Source organism: Pyrgilauda ruficollis, unplaced genomic scaffold (genome assembly GCF_017590135.1).
Source record: "Pyrgilauda ruficollis isolate IOZ18807 unplaced genomic scaffold, ASM1759013v1 scaffold32, whole genome shotgun sequence".
Lineage (NCBI taxonomy): Eukaryota > Metazoa > Chordata > Aves > Passeriformes > Passeridae > Pyrgilauda > Pyrgilauda ruficollis.
Window position 1 is genome coordinate 5048204 of NW_024524600.1, and position 21172 is coordinate 5069375.

Genomic DNA, 21172 nt, shown 5'->3' on the forward strand with positions numbered 1-21172 from the left:
AGCGCCCCCCGCCCCGCATGCCCACACCCCCCGCCGCATCCCCGCCCGCCGCTGCCCGCCGCGCGGCCCCGCTCCCCTCCGGCGCTGGCGAGGGGCAGGCTCGGCTTGTTCCTGCCTCCAACTTGCCCCAAGTTAACTCGGGTTTCCCCCGCCCCGCAGGGTCTGCCTGGGCTCCCGGTCCTCCGGGAGGGCGGGAGGGAGGGGAAAGGCGTGTCCTGCCTGGGCTGCCGCCGCCGCCGCGGTTGGAGGCAGATCGGAGATATAAAAGACCTGGCCGGGCGCCGGCGGTGGCTTCAGTGAGCGCGGACGCTCAGGCCGTGGGGAGGGGGCGCAGCGGGGCGCGCGGAGCGGCGGCGGGACGGGCGGAGGCAGCGCGGGGCTCGCCGTGGGCAACCCCAATGCGTGGACTATCGACTGCTGCATTATGCTGGAGCTACAGTTCCGCTGAAGGGAGTTTGCACACGGCCGGCTGGGCTGGACTGCAGCGCTGCCGTTCCTTATGAAGAAGGCACAAGTGAGTGCGGCCGGGCGGCGGCGGCGGGGGGCGCCCACCTGCCCGCGGGCGGGGCTGCCCCGCGGCTCCCGGGCAGCGGGGCCGGGGCAGCCGCCGGGCGCGGAGTGCGCGTCCGCGGGCGCGGCGGCTCCCGGGCTGTCCGAGAGATGGGGGGTACCCGCCGGGGGTGGGAGCCGCTGCCGCCTGGGAACGGGCTGGGGGAGCGAGGTGAGGGGGAGAAAAAAAATGCCGCCCGGTCTTGCCCTCGGCGTTCCGCAGCCCCTGGAAAAGTTGCAGCAGGCGGCCGGACCAGCGGTCGAGCCTTGGGAGATCTCGGAAGGCACTGGGAAAAACTGCCGTAGTAAATCAGTTGTCAGTGTTACCCTGACGAGTGCGAGAACATGAAATAATCGGGGGCGGCGGTGCAGTGGCTGTGGTTCCCGGTGTCTCCCCGCACGCCGCTCCAGCGTGCGGCGCCGGGAGGGTGCTGTGGGAACCCCGGCATTTCGCCCTTCGTCCTCCCGCATCCCGCCGGGAAGTGCCGCTGCGGGGGCCTTGCCATTATTTCTGCAGGTTCTGTAGAGATTTCATCAATATGCTGTGCGTTTTTTAGAAGGAAGCAATGGACAGATGAGTGGAAAATTGTAACGAGAAATGGCTCAAGGAAACTCTTAACAGGAGAAAGTTTAAGGCTGGGCTTCGCAAGGTGCCGGTACCCTCTATCCGGGCAGACCCCAGCGAGAGCCAGGACTGCTCCGGGAGGGAACAATGCATGGACACGCACACCCCTCGCTGCCTCTGCGCTGGGGGCTTTTCCCTCCTCCTGCATTTCTGCGATAGAAGCGAGATACTTTTTGCCTTCGTCTGTTTCTTGGCAATTGCTGGGTCACCTACACACCAGTGAAGACACTTCAGAATACAGTCACTGGAAAAGACATAAAACATATCTTAAAAAAAGATCGTACCAAAGTATCTTGAGTAGTTAAATATTTTTTCAAGAGATGAGAAGAATTAGAAATTCTCACTTTCTGAAATATTTAAATTTCACCTGACCGAAGCACTGGAGAATGTACCCATGTTTAAGAACTTAAAACTTGGAGGCTTAATTTTTGTGATGCTGAAGTATACTGGGGTTTTATCTTAAATTATCAAGCTCTGAATTTTAGCAATGTATATCCATTGCTGTTATTCACATTAGATTGCTATAGATGCCTTGAACAAAGATGTTTCAGACCCTGTATACACAATTATTTACATGTGCTGAATAGATTATTAATTGTGAAGGGTCTCTTAAAGTCTGAGAGCCGTGTTTATGTGTTTACGAAGGAGGATTTATGAGTGGAAGCAGTCAAGCATTTTATTGCATTTGAACTGTAAACTTATAAAAGTCAACAGACTACTTTTGCAAATTCAGAGGAAAGCAGGAACAATCCATCTCTCCCAGTAAACTGGGAAAGACAAGCAGTCTTGGCATTCAGGACCATATGGCTTGACTCAGGGGCTCACAAGCTGTAGCCTGTGGAACAGCTTCTTGTCATGGTGGTGAAGCATCTGTCAGCCTTCAAGCAGTTATGCTTCCTGCTTTTTGGAGGCACTGACAGACTCCTAGTTCTCCAAAGGGTTGTTTCCTATATTTTAAGGAGTAGCAAACAAATGTGATACCAAACCATTAATCATTCCAAGGTGATCAGAGCAGGAGATACTTCAAGAAGACTTGCCATTAAAACCATGAAGACCCTGTGCAAAGAAAGAGAGCAAGTGAAGTGGGTACAAGAAAGAGGACTTAAGCACTTGAGGGCACTCGACACATTAAAGTAAACCTTAATCTATATGCTCTCCTGTGGCTACTTCAGTCATTATCTAGACTGGTAACTGTCATAGTGGAAAGAACAAGATCAGAAAACCAGGAAAAAGGTTAATATTTCTTACAATAAAATATTCTGCAATAGACATAGTACAGATAGCAAGAACCACACACTCACTGAGCCTTGCAAACACTTGGTAATGCCTGGATATTGTTTAAAATAAATCAGGGATTTTGATCTTTGAGGTCATGTTGCAGAGTGATAATATATAACTAGTGCAGCTGAAGGAGTAGCTGAGTCATACGTCAGTACAACGAAAGTGCTGAAAGAAGAGCCGTGTAGAGCACTAGACTCAATGTGAGCAACTTGGTCCGTTTATTTAAGTCAGTCTTAACCTGAGAAACCACAGGAACTGCAGAAGCACATTCCCCAGTGGTGTCAGTCCTAGAAGTGATGTTTATGAAACTCCGTGGTTTGATGGCTATATAAACCCCCCTGTTTTAAACATACCAACACCTGGATTTTTCTTTGTAAGTCATGATTTCCTTAAAGAAGTGATTAAGCTTTTAGGGTTCAGTCATACAAATCCTTTTTCAATGAGGCTATTTCCATGAATTAATCTTATTGAAGGATTACTTGGATGAGAGGATTTGTAGGCTTATATACTTAGTAATTAAAACTATTATCAGAAGTGAGTTTATGTCCTTTTGCATGCTAACATGACAACAAATAAAATATCACTGACGTCTGGACAGCCTTTTACAATTTGAATAAACAGGGTTAGTGATGCCAGTGTGATATGATCTTCCAAAAACATGTAGCAGTTTTCTGATTTGCTTGTTCTTTGTGTGATTTGAAGACAATCTAAATAGGATTAAGTTACTAAGAAATATGTTGCAAAGAGGGGTCACCTATGGTGTAGCTCTGAAGGCTGATAAGGTATCACAGATACATGGTTCAGGCACTAGATCTCCTGCAGTAAGTTAGATGCACATCCTCTTAGAAACCTCAGTATTGAAAGTGTCTTAGATTTCAGCACAGCTTTCTACCTCTGAATGTGAAATTATTGGCAGTTAAATTACCATCTTAGGTTGTCTTGTCTGTATGTTTGTGTCACTAAAGTGGAAGCCTCTGTAGAGATTATTGTGGACCGATACTGGAAAAAGAATTAGTACTTAGATTGGCACTTCTAGTCTCTTATCAGCAGGCTAAATCAGAAATGCAAATCAGATACCTGATACCTTGGTGTGAGCTTGCTTTTAGGGGAAATAGCGACTTCTGATCATCAGTCTCTCTTGCTCATTCTGCAAAAAATGAACACTAGGAACTGGACGACATTTGGAGCTCATGGCAGTTACAGATCTGCTGCTCATTAAATAGAGAATTTGCTGTAGCCAGAAAGATGCTGTGCTATTCATGTTAAGCAATGGACTAAGGTCTGTGTTCCCCTGGTTTTGCCTCTGCTCAAGGGAAGCCAGTTTGCAAGTACTGCAGCTGGAAAGAACATCCTGGAATAAAGAGTCCTATGGAGAATAAATAGCAGATGATCTGAAAGATTCAGGGGTGGGGGAGCGTTTTGTAAGGAATGTTTAGTGATCTTTTCATTTATTTATTTTCTTCACCTGCTTTTATTATGCATCTGCAAGTTTTTATCTCTGTGAACTATTTGGCACTTGGCTTTGTCGTTTAAAGTGAGGCCAGTAACCCAGTCTTCTCCTGACCCAGTTCTGCCATTGCACTGAAATCTGGTTTTTCCCTTTATGCACTGCGTGTCAGTCCTTCAGGTACGGCTCTGCAAGCTGACAGTGCCATTCTCCAAGTTTTGTTATGTGATTTAATGGTATGCTGGCTCATGTAATCACCATATTGTATGAAAGTTAAGAGTTGGCAAGACGCAGCCCTTGGCTTCAGATGGGCAATGCTCAGTATGCAGTATGTAAACACAACACCCATTTATTAGAAGCAAAGGAAGGAAAAATCTCCCTACGCAATTCCATTTGAGTGTTGTGGGAGCTGACATGAAAACGAAAGTGCTTGTTCTTGCCCTGGTCTTTCTTTGGTGTGCCAAACCTGAGCCTTTTAAACACACTGTAAAACCGCTTGTTTTTTGTTAGTTGTGTTTTTCTCCATGTGTTTGTGGGAGAAGGAGATGGATGAATGTAAGGAGAGTGGCAAGGGGTAGCACTTCTCTTTTAATTTTATTGTTTGGCCCATGTTTGTATTGCCTACCCAGTCATATGTAAACCTGCAAAACTGACTTTTCGTAAATATTACCGATGCTGAAATAACTGGCTGCAGGGAGCACATGAAATACAGATTTCTTTGCTGGATGGTTTTACTTATTGACAAACATAAATAGTGTCAGACATCTATTAGTATGTGAATGAAAATATGAGAAAACAAAAATGGTGTTAAGTATTTTATTTTATTAAAGCTGGTAGCATGTACAATATCAGAGGTCTTTGACAGTATGATAATGGAGACATTAATTATACTGTATGTCTGAATAAAAGCCAGTTTAGGAGTTCAGATTTATGAACACTTTGGATCATATTAGTATAGGAAATAATTGTCATCTGATTTCCTACACTTATCTAATAACCACTGGGTGAATGATTGGTTGCTGTTTCTGTTTCAACCAGGTTTAAATTATACAAGGTAGATGAATACAGTGATGATTTTAAATCTCATTAGGAATTTTCTGCTCTATATGTGTTTTTCCATTATTGTTGCTATGTGGAGCAGACCTAATTTTGTGTGCAAGGTGAAAATAGCATCAGATCTAGCATCAGCAAGATACCACTGCAGGTATTGCCTGAAGAAGTCCCTTATGTTCTCACTGCTTTGCAGCCATACTGTGGAGGACAATGTTTTGCAAAGCGGGGAGGTAAATGCTTAGCTTCAAGCTATTTCATCACCACTTGAAGCAACAGTAAAGGTGGGACCATGTGGTGCAGGTTTGGGGGACTGAGTGCAGGCTCCTCTGTTGCAGGGCCAACTGCTGCTTCACAGTGGTCAGTGCTCCTGGAAGGGTCTCTCAAGCAGGTCTTCTGAAAGGTCACCTTTCACTTACCTCCCAGCCCTAAACTTTCACTGCTACTAAAGAACACTTGGTTATTTTTCTTTTTCTTCACTTTTGCTGCAAAACCTACTCAATGGAGAAAATTGAGTTTAGGACCCTCAAGATCATATTTAGCCCAAGCCACAAGAGCCACCCTTTCTCCCACCTGTGATCTGGCACCTGTATAACAGTCATTCGCATGTGTTTGCTAATGGTCCAGTGAAGAATTTGTAGGAGTCCAGCTGGGTATTTCAGTCGTCTTCTACCTTCACTGTCTTCTCACTAGTTTTAGGCAGCAGAGCTGGGAAGTCAGAGAGAGGTGTTGTGTCCTGACAGCCTCAGAGCTGGGCCAGGCAGTGGGCTACACTCTTCAGCTTAGACTGATGCTCTGCAAAGTATGCAGGTTTAGTCTGGGCTGTCACAAAAGGATGCATGCATGGTCTACAGCAATTTTGAGTTTGTGAACAACTTTGATTCAATCCAGACTGAAAAGCTAATCTAGAAAAATTTACATGAGCATGTGAGCATACGCACTAGAGACACACGTTCACATATTTTCTTGGGTAGCATCCTAAGTCTCTGGGAAGCTTCTGACTATCTAGTTTATCTTGTTGAAGCTGTTCTGTTGAAGGTTTATTTGTTCAATCTTGAGGGTGGCTTACATATGAGCTAAGAATGTGGGGGAGACTATTTCCGACCACAACTCCTAATTCACAGATTGTGAATCATGCCACCCTCTGAACCTCCATTCAGAAAGATTTAAGCATTTTCAAGTCAGAGTCTGAAAATATCAGTCTGTCTGTCGTATCTGTTCTTGTAGCTTGGCCAGTCCCATGTGACTGAACCTGGCTTCAATCACCTTAAATGTCTTAGTGACAATAAACCCTTATCCAGTGTCTTATTTAGCAGGCCTTCTGCCTTTCATTTGTTCTGCTGCCATCAGCTCCAGGGACATCAGTTCACTGACAGTTAAGGCCAAGGATAAATTTAGTCCAATTAGCTCTGTCATCTCTTCTTTAGATATACTTTGAGAAGATTTTAGAAGCACCCTAAATACAGCTTTAGAAATGTGTGAAGTGTATGCAGTGTATTTATTGTGGACCTAAATTCTGCATTTGCTATGGCTGGAATTGCTGTACTTGATGTAGTCAGGATGACTTGTACTGATAGCCTTCCAGTGTCTTTCCTCCTAAATGAATCACACTGTTTTGTAACTTTTCTCATGAGCTTATGCTTGCTTCGTAGAAGCAGACCAAGGTATGTCTTCCTTTTATGTTTGCAGCATGATACATCATTACTAGATGGATTCTTTGGTCTGTTTAGTAACACATGACCTCTTAATTACTTTTGGAAAAAAGTTATTCTGGCAGTATAAGTCAGACTGTAAAACCAAGTTGTGCATGTCCTGGCAATCTATCTCTGTTTAAAACACAAAATGAACTCCGCGCAAAGCATACAGCAACAAAAGAATGAACTTGATGATGTGTATATAACACATTCTGAAAATAGGGTGTAATACACTGATATAAAAATTTAATTTAAAAGAAATTACTATAATATATTTAAACTTTAAATATTATATGAGTGTATAATAGTGATATAAAATAATATATAATATTTGATGTTGTAAAGTTCCTGTAAATGTGGAGGGTTTAAAGTGTGTAGGAAAGTTTCTTCCACCATTTCATGTTGGTCCAAAAAAATTCCTGTCTCTTTATGGAGATTTCATAATTGTATAAAATGGGAGTATGATACCAAGGTGCTGGCTTTTGTGGTCTAACTGAAGCAAGACACTAAGGAGTCAGACATGATACATTTAAATTAATAATATGCTGTATATATGCAAAATAATTCACTAAATGAAAAGAAGTGCTTAGAAATTTAGGGAGGTTGAAATTTAAACATGCTAATAGTCTATTGTAAAAAAGTCCTAAGTTCCAACCCTCTAATTTCCACCCTCCATTTGCTCCTTATTAAGTGAACTCAGCAAAATTTGTCTTTTGCATTAAATAGCGAGCAGACAATATTATGCATTATGTCTTTAAGCTGATACAGATCTGAATGTCAGTTCTTCCTGAGATTTGTTTTTCTTTTACTACTTTGAAGCATGCAGGAATAGGAGCATTAGTCAGCCAAATGAATTTAGGAAGCTTGTATAACACTGCTTGGCACCCTCTTTCGTTTGGATTAAAAAACATGTTCCTGAATAAACAGAGTTTTTTGGTGGTTATTTTAAAAAGGAGGGAAAAAAAAATGTATCTCCAGTATTCATAATTGGTGTCTTTTTCAAGTTACTGTGCTTCAGCAATGTGTGGATTGCATTTCTGTTCTAACAGCAAAAACTGCCAGTGCTGTATTTGACACTAGGTTAAATGATTCTGATGGGCATTGCTTTATTTTCTAGGAAATGCAAACCTTTCTTTAAACTGTATATTTAAATACTGTCACTGAAGGTGCTTTGATCTTCTGTATTATAATCCCTGGCAAAGAATGTGCCCTAGATTTGCCATGCACTCTAAAAATTCTGGCCATAATTGTAGTCTGTTCCAAACTGTTTAGATGTATTTCTTCAGTGTTTGTTCCATTAATAGTGTAATACTAGGCAGTGTTTCAGGCTACTAAAATAAGTGAAAAACTTACTATTTTTAAAAATTGACTCCAGTCTCAAGTCAGATGTTGTTCATAATACTCCATTTTCTTCTGGATTTTTTTTCCCTACCGTCATAGCTCAAGGCCACATCTGAAAATGACAGCAAGTTTATCACCTCTTCCCCTTAAGACAGAAAAGTATCTTCATTTCTTTGTGGAGCTTTCCCACCCTCTATTGTGTTTAAGTCGGTGTCCTCACCTCTGACAACAGACCTTCATCACTTCTAGTATCCACAGTACTGCAGGTGTGTCTATCAGCATTCTTGTTTGCTCCCATACACCTTAAGCTTCATGTCCAGTGTATGTTCTCTGTATTTTCTCTGGCATTTTTATTTCCCGTTACCTTTTGGGGCCCACTTCAAATATTAGTCCTCTGAATAACCTGGTGTCGCTGTATTTTATATCATCTGTAGAAACAAAGTGTCTTTTTGGACAGGATTAGAATGAATCCATTGTTCTGGGGAATATGTTGGTTTTTTTGTTTTACAATGCTTGCAATCTATTATTACAGTTAGGAAGAACCCCCTGAAATACTGGTCTGCCATTTCTAGAAGTGATAATACTTTTTTTTTTCTCTCTGTAAAGTCAGTAATTTTCTTAATATATGAAGAAAATTCTTGCTTTTAAATTTTTTTTTAAAGGAAATCCATTTAGAAGTAGTTGTTATTGCTTTCCCCTTTGCCTCTCAGCTCTGTTACCTAACCAAGTGAGAAATGCCTGATTTGGTGCTTTCATTTTACTTTTAAAAAGTTCTGGTCTAGTAAGTTCTTTAAATAACTGAAATGAATTTTTATCTTCTCATTCTCCTCAGTGCATTAAAAAAAAAAAAAAATCTCTTCTCACATGCAGGTTCTAGGGATCAGCTCAACATTTGCCAGTAATGGTCAGATTCTCTACAGTACTGTTGGTCATTTCCCACTGTAACAGAATGTTGTTGACATTTGCAAATGGCCTGAGACATATGTGAAGTTAATCTGCTTTTAGCCTACTAAAATCTGGTTTATTTCTATTGAAACAAGTCCATTGCATCCAAGAACACTATTTCAGTTACTGTTGAATTAATACCTGTTCAAAGTGTTATTTATCAAACAATTATGTGTTTTTTTGGCTTTATTCACTACGATGGAGTCATCTTCTTAGCATACATGCTCCGTTACTTATTTCAAAGTAAATGGCACAATACCTGTAAAACTGGGAAGATTTTTTTCTCCTGTAAAAATTGATAAGTGTCACTCAAGTAAACGTGCTAAAAATTGTATTAATTATGAAAATGCATAGCTAGTCTTACTGGAATTTTAGAGTGCAGGCATTGAAAATTATATGTTCTGAGGATATTTACACTAATCTCAACAATGGGTTATATTTTCTGTGAGATTAATTATGGAAGCCAAAGAAATTTCATAATAGGCCAGGCAAATTAATGTGTTTTCTTTAATAAGAAGAATGATCCTAGGAAGCATTTGAGAACTAGGTGTAACAATAATCCTAGAAAACATATTATATTGTGTCAATATTTGTATGAGTTTTTCTATCAGCACATCTGTAACAAGGATGCTGTTGACATATGCCAGAATTATTTCACTACTGGCAGCTGCCATTCTTTCTAATTCACATGAAAACTTTTGACCAAATGTAAAAGCTCTGTATCACACTACATGTGATTTACAGTTCCATTTTTTAATGAGTAACCTCTGTGAAAGTTATCAGTAAAAGTAAGGTAAAATAGCTGTTTTTTTCAAAGTGTTGTGTCTTGTTGTATTGCAGATGCTGTGAGAATACCTAATACATAATCTCAGTTATTTAACTAAATTCATAATACTGTGTTACTGGTGTAACAGTTATGTTTTATAGTCATTTGTATCTAATAGACATTTATATTTCTTCAGAATTGTAAAGACTTAGGGAGCTTTTTTTTCTCAGATTTTTTTCTGTGCAGTTGTGTGTGCATTTCCATAGTGTAAGCTGAATGACTTAACTTCTTTTTGGAATGTTTACCCCACAATTTCTGTGGGTTTTTTTAGGGAAAGCCACAAGTAGAGCTTCAGGTTTAAGATTAGGTATTTAAAGTTCTCTCTAGTTAGCATAACTCAAACAAAAACATCAAGATATCATGTAAATGACATTTGATATTAATTTTGTGGTCACAATTTTGTGATGATGAAGTTAGCTGGGGTTTATCCTGTGTCTCTTAACTGTAAGCTGAGAGCACTTGCATGTTGGTATATGTCATAGTAATGTGCATGTTCTTCCTGGACACATAGCAGAATTGTGGGGAAACACTGGAATACCAGAAACACTTTGATGGAGTTTGTTGTTGTTAGTCTATACAAATCCCAATCAAAACCAAAACCAAACAAATAAAACAAACCAAAAAAAAAAACAACCAAAAATCCTCTAAACCCACCCACAAACCACCAGGATATTAAAAATACAGTTTGTGTGAACAGATGTAATGTTAAGGGCAGGATACACATTGTAAGTTGGGTTAATTTTAAGGTAAAGACAAGGTGATTATAACTTCATAGAAATAGTGAACATGGTGTTTTTTTTGTTTTCTTAAATATATAGCACCTCTTAACACATTAAGTCTTAATTCTTGTCTTTAAAATTAATGAATATGTCCAGAGTTGAAAAGAATTTTTCTTACCAGCTTGCCTCTATTGTTGTATTGCTAGCAGATCTTGCTGTATTTAATTTGCTTGGTAGAAGGCAGATGGGAACTCTGTATTAATAGAGTTCAATGAAAGGAAAAGAAAAGCCCAGTTCCTGTAAAAGAAATGCATTCAATGCACAAAATATATTTGTGTTTTGAAATGGATGAACAAGGAGAAAGAATGGAAATTACTTACTTAGATTCTGAAAAAATAAAGACCTAATAAAAAACCTAAGTAGCCCCATGGTGTATCTCTCTTATCGTAACAGTTTGAGGGAAAAAAATTAATTAGGACAGAAAGCAAGGTGTCGGAACAAGTCATTAATTTGTAACATGGCAAAAACCTAAAAGGTGATGTTCTCTAATCGTCAGTAACCTCATACAGTTCAATCTGGTAATAGGGTTCACAGACTGATGACAACATGTGCAAGCTACATAAATTACTCAGGTTAATTGAAACTAAAAGAGATTCTGAGGAACTTTGTAAAGGTTTAGAGGAGATGGGAGAACAGATGGCATGATGGCAAGTGGAGTTTGTTGTGTTGAAGAGCAAGGGGGATGCATTTTGGAAGGAATGTTTTGAACTAATTGTAACTGAATTAATAACGGCCATTTCAATTACTTCTGAAAGCTACTTGCAAGCTCTTATTTATGTTCTTGTAGCAATGCTTGATCAGGAAAATGAATGAAAAATCCCTATATTGTGCCCATAGTAGAACAAATCAGACAGCCTAGCAGGATGAAGTAGGAGCAGAAAGAGAAATTTGAATGAAGAATGCTTTTATGATAGTGTTCATCAGCCATCCTGAAAAAAGTTCTTGTTTTCCCATTGAAAAAAAGAGCATAACAGAAATAGGAATCTTAAGATAGGCAAAAGCATTATAAGGGAGCAATTTGCATATGAAGAGAGACTGAAAGTTCAACAAACTACTGAATGATATGCAGAAAGTAGTAGAAAGAATGATTGCTGGACATTACTGATCCTTTCTTGGTACAAGAATAAATAAATATTTAACAGAAGAGGCTAAAACTGGCAATGCTACCTTAACACAAAATTACCAGTCTGGAACGGTTTTTGACACTGGATATAATATGGCTTGAAATGCCGCTTGATATATGTTAGAGCAAGCCCAAGAGGTCACATCCACAAAGGGGTAGTCCAAGTCTTCTCATCCTTGCTCATCTCATCTCCTCTGCTCATTCCTCAGGGATTACTTTTTGTCTCTCAGCTGAATTGGCTAGTCACTGCCTTTGAATTTACTGGCTTGCTTAGGGGTCGGGTGAATGTCAGAGGGAGGGAAGCTGCGGAGAAGGAGCCCCCTCTCAGCAGCAGGGAGCTGTTAGATGGCTTCAGACCATCTCATTAGCCTCGACTGAAGAAAAAGGGATTATACACTTAAGTAGGTAAAACACCATGGTTATTTCAGTTTACACTCTGTGCATGAAATGTTTTCTATCTGCTAATTCATGCAATTTTGATGAAATGTTCATATAGGCAATGTATTCTGTAAATCTGAATGATCAGGTTTCTTCAGCTTTTGGTGGGCACCAGACTAATCGTGTACTGGTTTGACACTTCTTATTTTTCAAAACTTCATTGCCTTAATTGTACAAGTCAGGTTTGGCCTAATTATAAACTCAGTTTCATATACAACCATCTGCCAAAATTACCATCTGTAACAATTCAGCCTTTAGTTTAGAGGAAAGGAAAACACTTTTAAGATACATTGTAGCTGAACTTCAATTGCATGTGAAAGTAGTGACAGATGAGATGTTTATACTGAAAGATCATTCTTTTACCATGTGACTCTCAATGGTGAGAAGTCAAAATTTTATGTAAAGTTGTCGCACAGCTCTAGCCATGGAAAACTAGTGGAGCTTACATGTACCATCAATGAAAGATACACTTGTACAGTGTTAGCATGAAAAAGCACTTAAAAGTGTGTGCACTTTTAGAGGTGCATAGGAATTAAAAATATGCTTGAGTTTCTGATGCAGTAATACAGTTGCTGAATTTTTGTGTTAAAGGAAGCATTTTGATCAGTCCCACCCCATGTTTGCCATCTTAAACTTACATTTTCCTGGAAAAACATTACATATGGCTTGAAATTCTTAAAATGGCCATTCTGACAATTTGCTTTCTTAAAAAAAACAGCAACATATGCCCCAGGAAATAATTTCAGAAAGAATTTTTAGAATTAACAATGGCATGATGCATTTTAGTGCATCTTGAGAAAGGAATTCATGCTTGTTTTCTACTGTAAAAATACTCAGAATAATAATAACAACTAAAGTATTTTTGGCATATGAAAATGCTTTTGGTTTAGATCAAAAACCTGAAAAAAACTACCTGAAAAAAAAGTTGATTTTTCTTACTAATATACTAATGTAATTACTTTAAGACAAGGCATAATGTGTTTGTAATTCCAGCTTGCTGAGGTAAATGGCTTATTGGCTGCCCAGTGCTTACGTTGTCTTGCAAGCATACTTAAATGTTTTCAAGATTAGTTTCTAATTTGATGTGTCTCTTACCTGATTTGTCTGCAGTCTCACAAGCTTCAAGGCATTTGAGAATAATCTCATACGTTGATCTATTGCTTTGGATAAATATCCTTTCCACAAAAAAAATGTAGATCCATTCTTAATGTGCATATATTCTAATAACAGTGTAAATGTAATGTACAAATCTTTTACAGTTCATTACCTTAAAGCTAAATTGTTCACTTTGGTTTTGTATATGTGTAGGAAGACATGCAATTCAAATTATGTAGGAAATAAAATCCTGTCAGACATATGAGAGAACTGAGTTGAAATCAGGATTTGGAAAAAGTTATGGCATTTTGTGGAGCTTTTTTCCCAGTCAGAAAGCATTTTAAACCTGATTTTATCTTATTTTGTGTTATTTGGAAACAGCTAAGATAAACTTGCATGATTCTCGTAAACATTTCTTGGAGCACTACTAGTATGTGCAGCTCAGCTTCTCAGGTAAACTGATAAGAAGTATTTATTCAAGATCTAGTGAAACTTCAGAAATATATAGTTTTAGAGGAAATGGAAGCCTAGCAGTGTTTTTGTGATCAGCTCAATGAAAATTTGTTTGGTGATTGACAAATATGGAATCACGGGCTCCATGTTTTTGAATGGTAAGGTTTAAACTTATACATTTCCTAGGGAAGTACCTTGACAGACATGCTGAATAATGGTCAAGTAACTGCAGTATCAAGAAATGCTCTGTACAAAGAACAGAGTTTTTGTTGTGACAAAGATGTTTAACATGTTGAAAGTCCTCAGGGGTTTTCTTGTATCTCTTGATGAATGAAGATGAAAACTTAACACCAAGAACAGGAGATGCAGGTTCCATTTTTCACTTTCTTGGTTTTTTAGTATGCTGGCTCTTAAGCAGTCTGCCTGTAAATGCTTTTAATCTTTTGCCCTACCAAAGTACCTTACCAAAACCTTTGGCAGTTTTTGTAAAAACTGACTATGGACAATTTTTAAAATGTCCCCAGGGGCTGTTTATGGGACCAGAAGCTGACCTCATTGCCTAACAACATGTTTTGTTCAAAACAGACAGAACATGATGTGGAAAGGATTATGTATTTTATTTAAATCTCAAACTGTTTCTGGCAAACAAGGCCCTGTTTTGTTGAATTTTCCTCATTTATTCTTTTATGGCACAGTGTACAAGATGCTTGTAAAACATAGCTTCAATCTGTAAAGTCATGTTTCTAAATCATGAATGGCACATCATTAATAGACATTATATGGGATAAAATAAATTTTGTGATGAAAAATAGCAAGAAGGAGCAGAAATGCAGGCTTCACTATGGAAGACCATAACCTTACCCCATTTCTGCAGCTGAGTTGTGTAATGGCACTCTCTCATGCTACAGGAGATCAATGTCTTCAAAATACTTTTCATCCCTGATACATGCCCCAAGGTAATAATTTAGGTTTAGAATAATGCTTATAAAAGCACCTTTTGAATTCTGAAAGAATAAATAACAGTTTTATTACTTATGTTTAAAATTTTATGTGTCACTACTGGTGATAGAAGAAAACTTAAATATCTCTTATTTATTTCCCAAAAGATCCAAGATTTAATCCAGCCGTAGAGCAGAATGATCTTCTTTCATCAGTGTTGTAGTTGGTGTTGAAAACTTTTACCACAGACCTGGATAACTGTCTGATTTGTTCATTGTTTTATTTTTCTAAATCTCTTTGTACTGGTTTGAGCAGGGATAGAGGTGATTTTCTTCCTAATAACTGGTATAGCATTGGTATTTTGGATTTAGTATGAGAATAATGTTGATGACATGCTGATGTTTTTGGTTGTTGCTAAGTAGACCTTGCCCTAAATCAAAGACTTCTCAGCTTCTCATGCCCTGCCAGTGAAAAGGCTGGAGGGGCACAAGAATCTAGGAGGGGACATGGCCAGGGCAGGTGACCCAAACTGGCTAGAGGGATATTCCATGGCATATGGCATCATGCTCACCATGTAAACTGGGGGGGAAAGCTGGCTGAGGGCCACTGCTGCTTGGGAACTGGCAGGTCAGTAGGTGGTGAGCATTGGAATTGTGCATTACTAGTTTTTGTATATTCTAATTATTTTGTTACTATTTTTACCCTTATTGTTTTCTTCTTTTTATGTCCCCTTAAACTGTCTTGGTCTCAGCCTGTGGGTTTTTCTGCTTTTACTCTTCTGATTCTCTACCAGATCCCACTGGGGAGGAAGAGGGAATGAGCAGCTGTGTAGTGCTTAGTTGCCATCTGGGGTTAAACCACAACACTCTTCAAAATACAAAATCACTTTCCTCACCAACATACATGTTACATCATAATTTGGAAAGTTCTCAGCTGGGGTTTTTGGGGGATCAAAGTGAAAACTTTTTATTTCCTGTTTCAAACCTTTTTAAGTTGATGCAGGTGCTGCTGTCTGGAATATATCCAAAGAAGCCAGCTTTTGTGAAAAGTAGATTGGGTATACTTTTTATGTCAACAGTTACTTATCAATGGGAGAAACTTCTCTGACTAATGAGGAGAGATCCCATTTAAAGGTTGCCTGACTTAGTGTTGGTTTCTTTGTCTTCGCTTGAGAAGCAACCACCTGGTTGGATGCTGCACCCACTGTGACAGTTGTAACAATACTTAGTAAGAGTTAGGGCAATCCTATATTTATACTTTCTGGAGAGGAGAGTCTGTGAAACTAAGGTACTGTAGAAAGTAAATAAGTAAAATTTGTAATCTGAGAAGATGTAAGAGAGAAAATTTTGTTTACTTCCAAGAGATTGGGGGGAGCTTATGTTGCTTTTTTGTCATGAAGCAATGAAAGTCAAATGGACTTTTTAATTATGCAGCGCAAAGACTCAAATAGTAGGGCTGATTTTCATAATTAAATGAAGACAACACACCAGAAAGATGGGAGTATAAATGCAGAAGCAAAGGAGCAGCTTTTCCATGAGGACTCATTGTCCACTGTCACTGACACTGGACAGTACCAGGCTTTTAACCATCAGAACAGTGAAAATCTGGGATAATTTCCCAAGATTCACTTCAGATCCTCTGTTCAGTTCTGAATACTTTACTACAAGGAGGACACTGAGGTGCTGGAGCGTGTCCAGAGAAGGGCAACAGAGTTGGTGAAGGGTCTGGAGCACAAGTGTTATGAGAACCAGCTAAGGGAGGTGGGCAGCTGTTTCGCCTGGAGAAAAGGAAGCTCAGGAGAGTAATAAGCTCTCTACAGTCACCTGAAAGGAATTTTTAGCCAGGTGAGAATTGATCTCTTCTCCCAAGTATTGAGTGATAGAACAAGAGGAAATAGCCTCAAGTTGTGCCATGGAGTGTTTAGGTTGGACATAAGGAAAAATTTCTTCACCAAAATGGTGGCCAAGCACTGGCACAGGCTGCCTAGGGAAGTGATTGAGTTATCAACCCCAGAGGTATTTTGGAGATGCATAGATGTGATGCTTAGAGACATGATTTAGTGGTGGCAGTGCTCAGTTTACAGTTGGACTAGATCTTAGAAGTATTTTCCAACCTGAATGATTCTGTGACTATTCCCTCCAATCCCACTTCACTCCACTCCACTCCACTCTTTCTATTTGGTTTTATCAGTCCTATTAAAAATATAAGCTATCTTATCAAAGGAGTGGGGTACAAAAAAGTGGTATTGGAGCCTACCTATCTCAGGAGTTGCCTGAAGCCCACAGTGTCTTTGAAAACTGATACCTCCTGTGGCACAGGGCAGATAAAGTTACTGAAGAGATTTATGCTCCAAGAATATCAATCTTCTGAATGTCTGTAAAGGAGGACTGGCTAGACCTATCCCTGTATGTTGTAATTCATGTTACTAATATAATTTTCTTTTAGTAGCAGATGATGCCAATGCCAATGCCAAAGCCATTCTGAATGGACTGCAGAGGACCACATTTGCCTGATGTTGGTCATGAGACCTCCACAATGAGAGAGGGACTGAGGAAAGCTACTGGGGTTGGATTCCATGATATTTGCCATGATAAAAACCATATCATTAACGCAAACTCTATTTCCTCACCTTATTCTGAGTGTTCTTGTAGACCACTAATGTAGACAGCAACTATAAAAAGTCAGGAAATGAATAGTCTTCCAATATGTAGTACAATACTGATGTGAAAAACTGTCATCCGTCAGCACTATCAAAGCTTGTTCTGTGTTGGCATATCAAAGAGCTCCAAACAGCATTCTTTAATCACAGCTAAGCTTGTAATTGTAAAAATGTGATACAGTTAAGGTAAGTGCTTGAAACACAGTCTCGACTATACTGGCATTTAGTTTCAGTCTGTGTTCAGCAATTACCCTTTTGTAATGAGGTCTCATATCAAGGAGGTCAGAGAAATTAGTTCTGGATTTATATCCCTATAAAGATACAGCCTGTCAGGGATGTTGTCAAAAAAATTCAGAGTCCAGAAACAGAACAGCGTCTTTCTGAGAATGTCTTTGATTTAAAACCAAGTTGACAATTCTGTGATTTAAATTTCAAAAATCATCCCCTGCTTATATAAAAAAGTATAAAATAATTCAAAATAAAGGGAAAAAAAAAGAAAAGCACCTAAACTCCTTTTAATTTTGTATAAGTATTTTTTCCTGTTGTTTGCTTTCCACAGGCTTGAGCATAAACTGAAAATTCTTCAGATTAATAATGCAGTTTATTATCTAGCAAAGTTTCTGAGCATGAGAGACTAAGAATCCACTTAACATTTTTTGCTTCATACTAAGAATGATATAGAAGGGAGGACATTTTCATCATGTACATGTGTTCTGGTGTATGCCAAGTATCAAAATAACTGTTTTCACTTTTCTAGATTATTTTATTTATTTTAATTTATTTTGCCAGTGTAATAGTCTTCCAACCCAAACAACATATAATTTGTAGCAGATGGTAAGAATTAAAGATCCAGTACAGAATCTCTATAACAAGTCTTATTTCCTGTCCTTTACTGGTGCTTGAAAGTCCAAGATTAAAGAAGATTGCTTGGTATATATTTTCATTATAATTCAAAAGAATATTTAATATGGTGGATTTTTTTTTTTTACGAACTTGGCAAACAAGCAAGATCTCTGAAATAGATCTTTAGAAAAAACATCTTTAATTAAGTATTTGATCTAAGAGGATGACTTTTTATTCCCTGAGGAAGACAGATCATCCACCTTCATATAGTGTGAGGAGCTTGTCCTCCCTGGAAAGAGAATCTTGTATCTTATGATGCCTTCCCTTTCAAATTACTTAAAAATGCCTTTGGATCTATGCTAGCATTCCATAAGTTCCCAGTAGGGAAAAAAAAAGAAGACATCTTCCTCTTTGAAGTTTTTGGGAGGTTTTGTTGAGTCAACTGAAGTTTGGTCTTCTGCTAATTTCTGTTTTGATTGTGCCTGTATTTGGATCTCAGTGCCTTTGTTACAGGACAAGAAAGTATTGGCCTTTGTCACTCTATAGATAGAAAGATGACAAAATTTCAGTATCAGTCCTGGAAGTTCGCTGTAGAATTTTACAAGAAGTGGAAAAGAAAATCTCTCTTGCCAGTACACATGTCCTAAAAAGACTGCTAAGTGCAGGACCTCTGGAGATCCTAATAATCTCTTATTCTGATTTTATAGGAAGATTTCTTTCAAAATATAGACATTTTTAAAATTCTTATCCTTTCTTTCAACTGAAACACTTTTGTCCTTTAAAACTCCTGGCTCTTTTACTGAACTAGAATGCCACCTGATGGATTATTATCAGTAAATATTTATTCAGACGCTTTTAACACGAGTTCCAGAGGCAACATTCGTGTATAATTACCTGTCTCTTGGTAACTTCACTTCCCAGTACTTGGGAACTAAACAAACTGGCTGTCATCCAGGACAAGTTTAGGATGCATAGAAACTGCCTGAATCCATGATTGTCAAGTGAGATTAAAGAGTGGACAGAATTTATTATGGATCAGATAATATTTTTAAAGAGCCAGAGCTTATATTTTTAGAACAGCCAAATATTTTGCAATGTTATTCTTACAGAGATTGAAAATAAATATGTTAATTCACAAATTAAAAAGACATTTTTGTAGTTAATGAATGTAATTGCAAAATACCTGAATTGCATTGATTTGCAAGGCAAACTCTCTATCAATTTTCAGTTCTTGCTTATCACATTCATCTTGGTTTCAGCTGAAACACACAAACCAAACTCAGCAGGAGTTTGGATGCTCCTTACCAAGTGCAACAGTAGCACATTGGCTGGAACAGCCAGCCCCATATGTCAAGAAGAGCTGCAAGGGGTAGAGGATAATAGCAATTGGCCTGAGGTCATATGAAATGAAGTTGGCATATAGTCTTAAGCAGCTTCCCGGTTTTCCCAAGGTCTGGATGGTGGGAAAGAATGGTGTGACTCATCATTTTCTCAGCACTGTTAAGACTATATATCTTAAATTTGTCTGATTCAGGAAATAGATGTGAATAACTTGGCAGAACTAGAGAATGGTTTCTCCTTCCAGCTGAAAAAGGAAAATATTGGAGAAAAAGTAGTTCTGCATTAGCACTTAACAGGTTTGGGACTACCTTTTATCCATTGACCTGAATAGAATTATTTCCAGTTCATTAAGAGTGTACCTTAGGAAGGGAACTGGCCTATAAGCATGTGAATACAATTGGCTTTGCAAAAGCAAATGGCTTTGCTTTTGCACATATGGCTGGTGGAGTCCAGCAAGTGCCACTGTAACATTCTGCCACCAAATGAACAGTTAGATGAAAACTCCCATTCTTGTCATTCTAGAGGAGTCCCCTGTGGACACACAAGTGAGTGTAAAGGTGCGGGGGAAGAGCTTCTAGGGCTGGGAAAGTCACAGAAAGGCAAATACAGTATTGCCACAGAAAGATCAAACAGCTATGAAAGCAGCTTGCCTGTTGAACTCATTTGAATGTAGGTAGCAATGGCACCTCTCCCTGCTTATATCTGTAGCATGAACTTGTTAATTTGCTTCCCCTTAACCCCTTGAAATACCTCATGTTATGTATTTTAGATATTTTGTGCAGAACTGAGTAGAAAATATACTGTGTTTTGTAAGTAACCAAATATATGATCAAATATTTTGTGTCCAAAAGTAAATCTTACTTTGAAAAAGAGTGATTAGTATTTCTATAGTCTGTGTTTAAATTAAAATGCAGAAAAATAACTCTGACACTGTCTGTTGCTTACTTTTATCATCATACTCCTTAAGACTACATATCATTGTTAAAAAATAAAGAGTGGTATCAGTCACTAGAAAAGTATGTATCTGGATTTTGTAATCATAACAAAGCATGAAGGGTGTGATCCAGAGATTTTTAGGTGGCTCACCCCTGCAGAGTGACTCACTGAGCTGGAGTTATGCATTTTGTTCGTTGGACTGCCAAAAGGTTGTTCAAGAAAACTCACAAGTTGACTGGGGAACTTTGCAGAAGTTAGGGTGCCCAGGTGGAAGAGCATGTGTGAGACAAGGATACACATAGACATTCTGATGCCTGTTCAGTGAACATGTCTATTTTTCTACATATTGGCTTGACAATGTAAAATGAATAAATGTTGTGAAAAATAAGGGTCAGGAGTACCAGTGTACCCCTCGTTTGCCCCTTTTAGCCAGGAAACCATAATAGACAGGAAATCAGCTCCAGTGGTAGATGTGGCACTTGGGGACGTGGCCTTCTAGTGGATTTGGCAGTGCTGGGTTTATGGTTGGACTTGATAATCTTAGAGGTCTTTTCCAGCCTAAATGAATCTATGATTCCATGGTAATTACAAGGTAGATATATCAGAGGATCACAGCTCCACTCCCATGAGTTGGAATGACCTTGGTTGCAGGAGATGTAGCCCAGGTCTGTCACTCAGAGAGCACCCTAGGTGATAGGCTATTGTATTTGGTGAGACTAGTGCCAGTTTTGATGACCAGGGGATGTGCGCTAGACTTAATCCTTAACTATGCTTTATTCAGCAGTGCTTCCTTCAGATACTCTGAAGT

At 38.9% G+C, this 21172-nt stretch overlaps 1 protein-coding gene across 3 annotated transcripts in view; it reads left to right on the plus strand.

Annotated features, from left to right (window-relative positions):
- The first annotated feature begins 234 nt into the window (after positions 1 to 234).
- KITLG (KIT ligand) overlaps positions 235 to 21172 on the plus strand; it is a 56543-nt gene continuing 35605 nt past the window's right edge. For all 3 annotated transcript variants that reach the window (XM_041474358.1, XM_041474357.1, XM_041474359.1), the window contains exon 1: positions 235 to 514. In XM_041474358.1, the coding sequence (XP_041330292.1) occupies positions 500 to 514 (15 nt within the window). In that variant the 5' untranslated portion in view covers positions 235 to 499. The remainder of the gene's footprint in view (positions 515 to 21172) is intronic.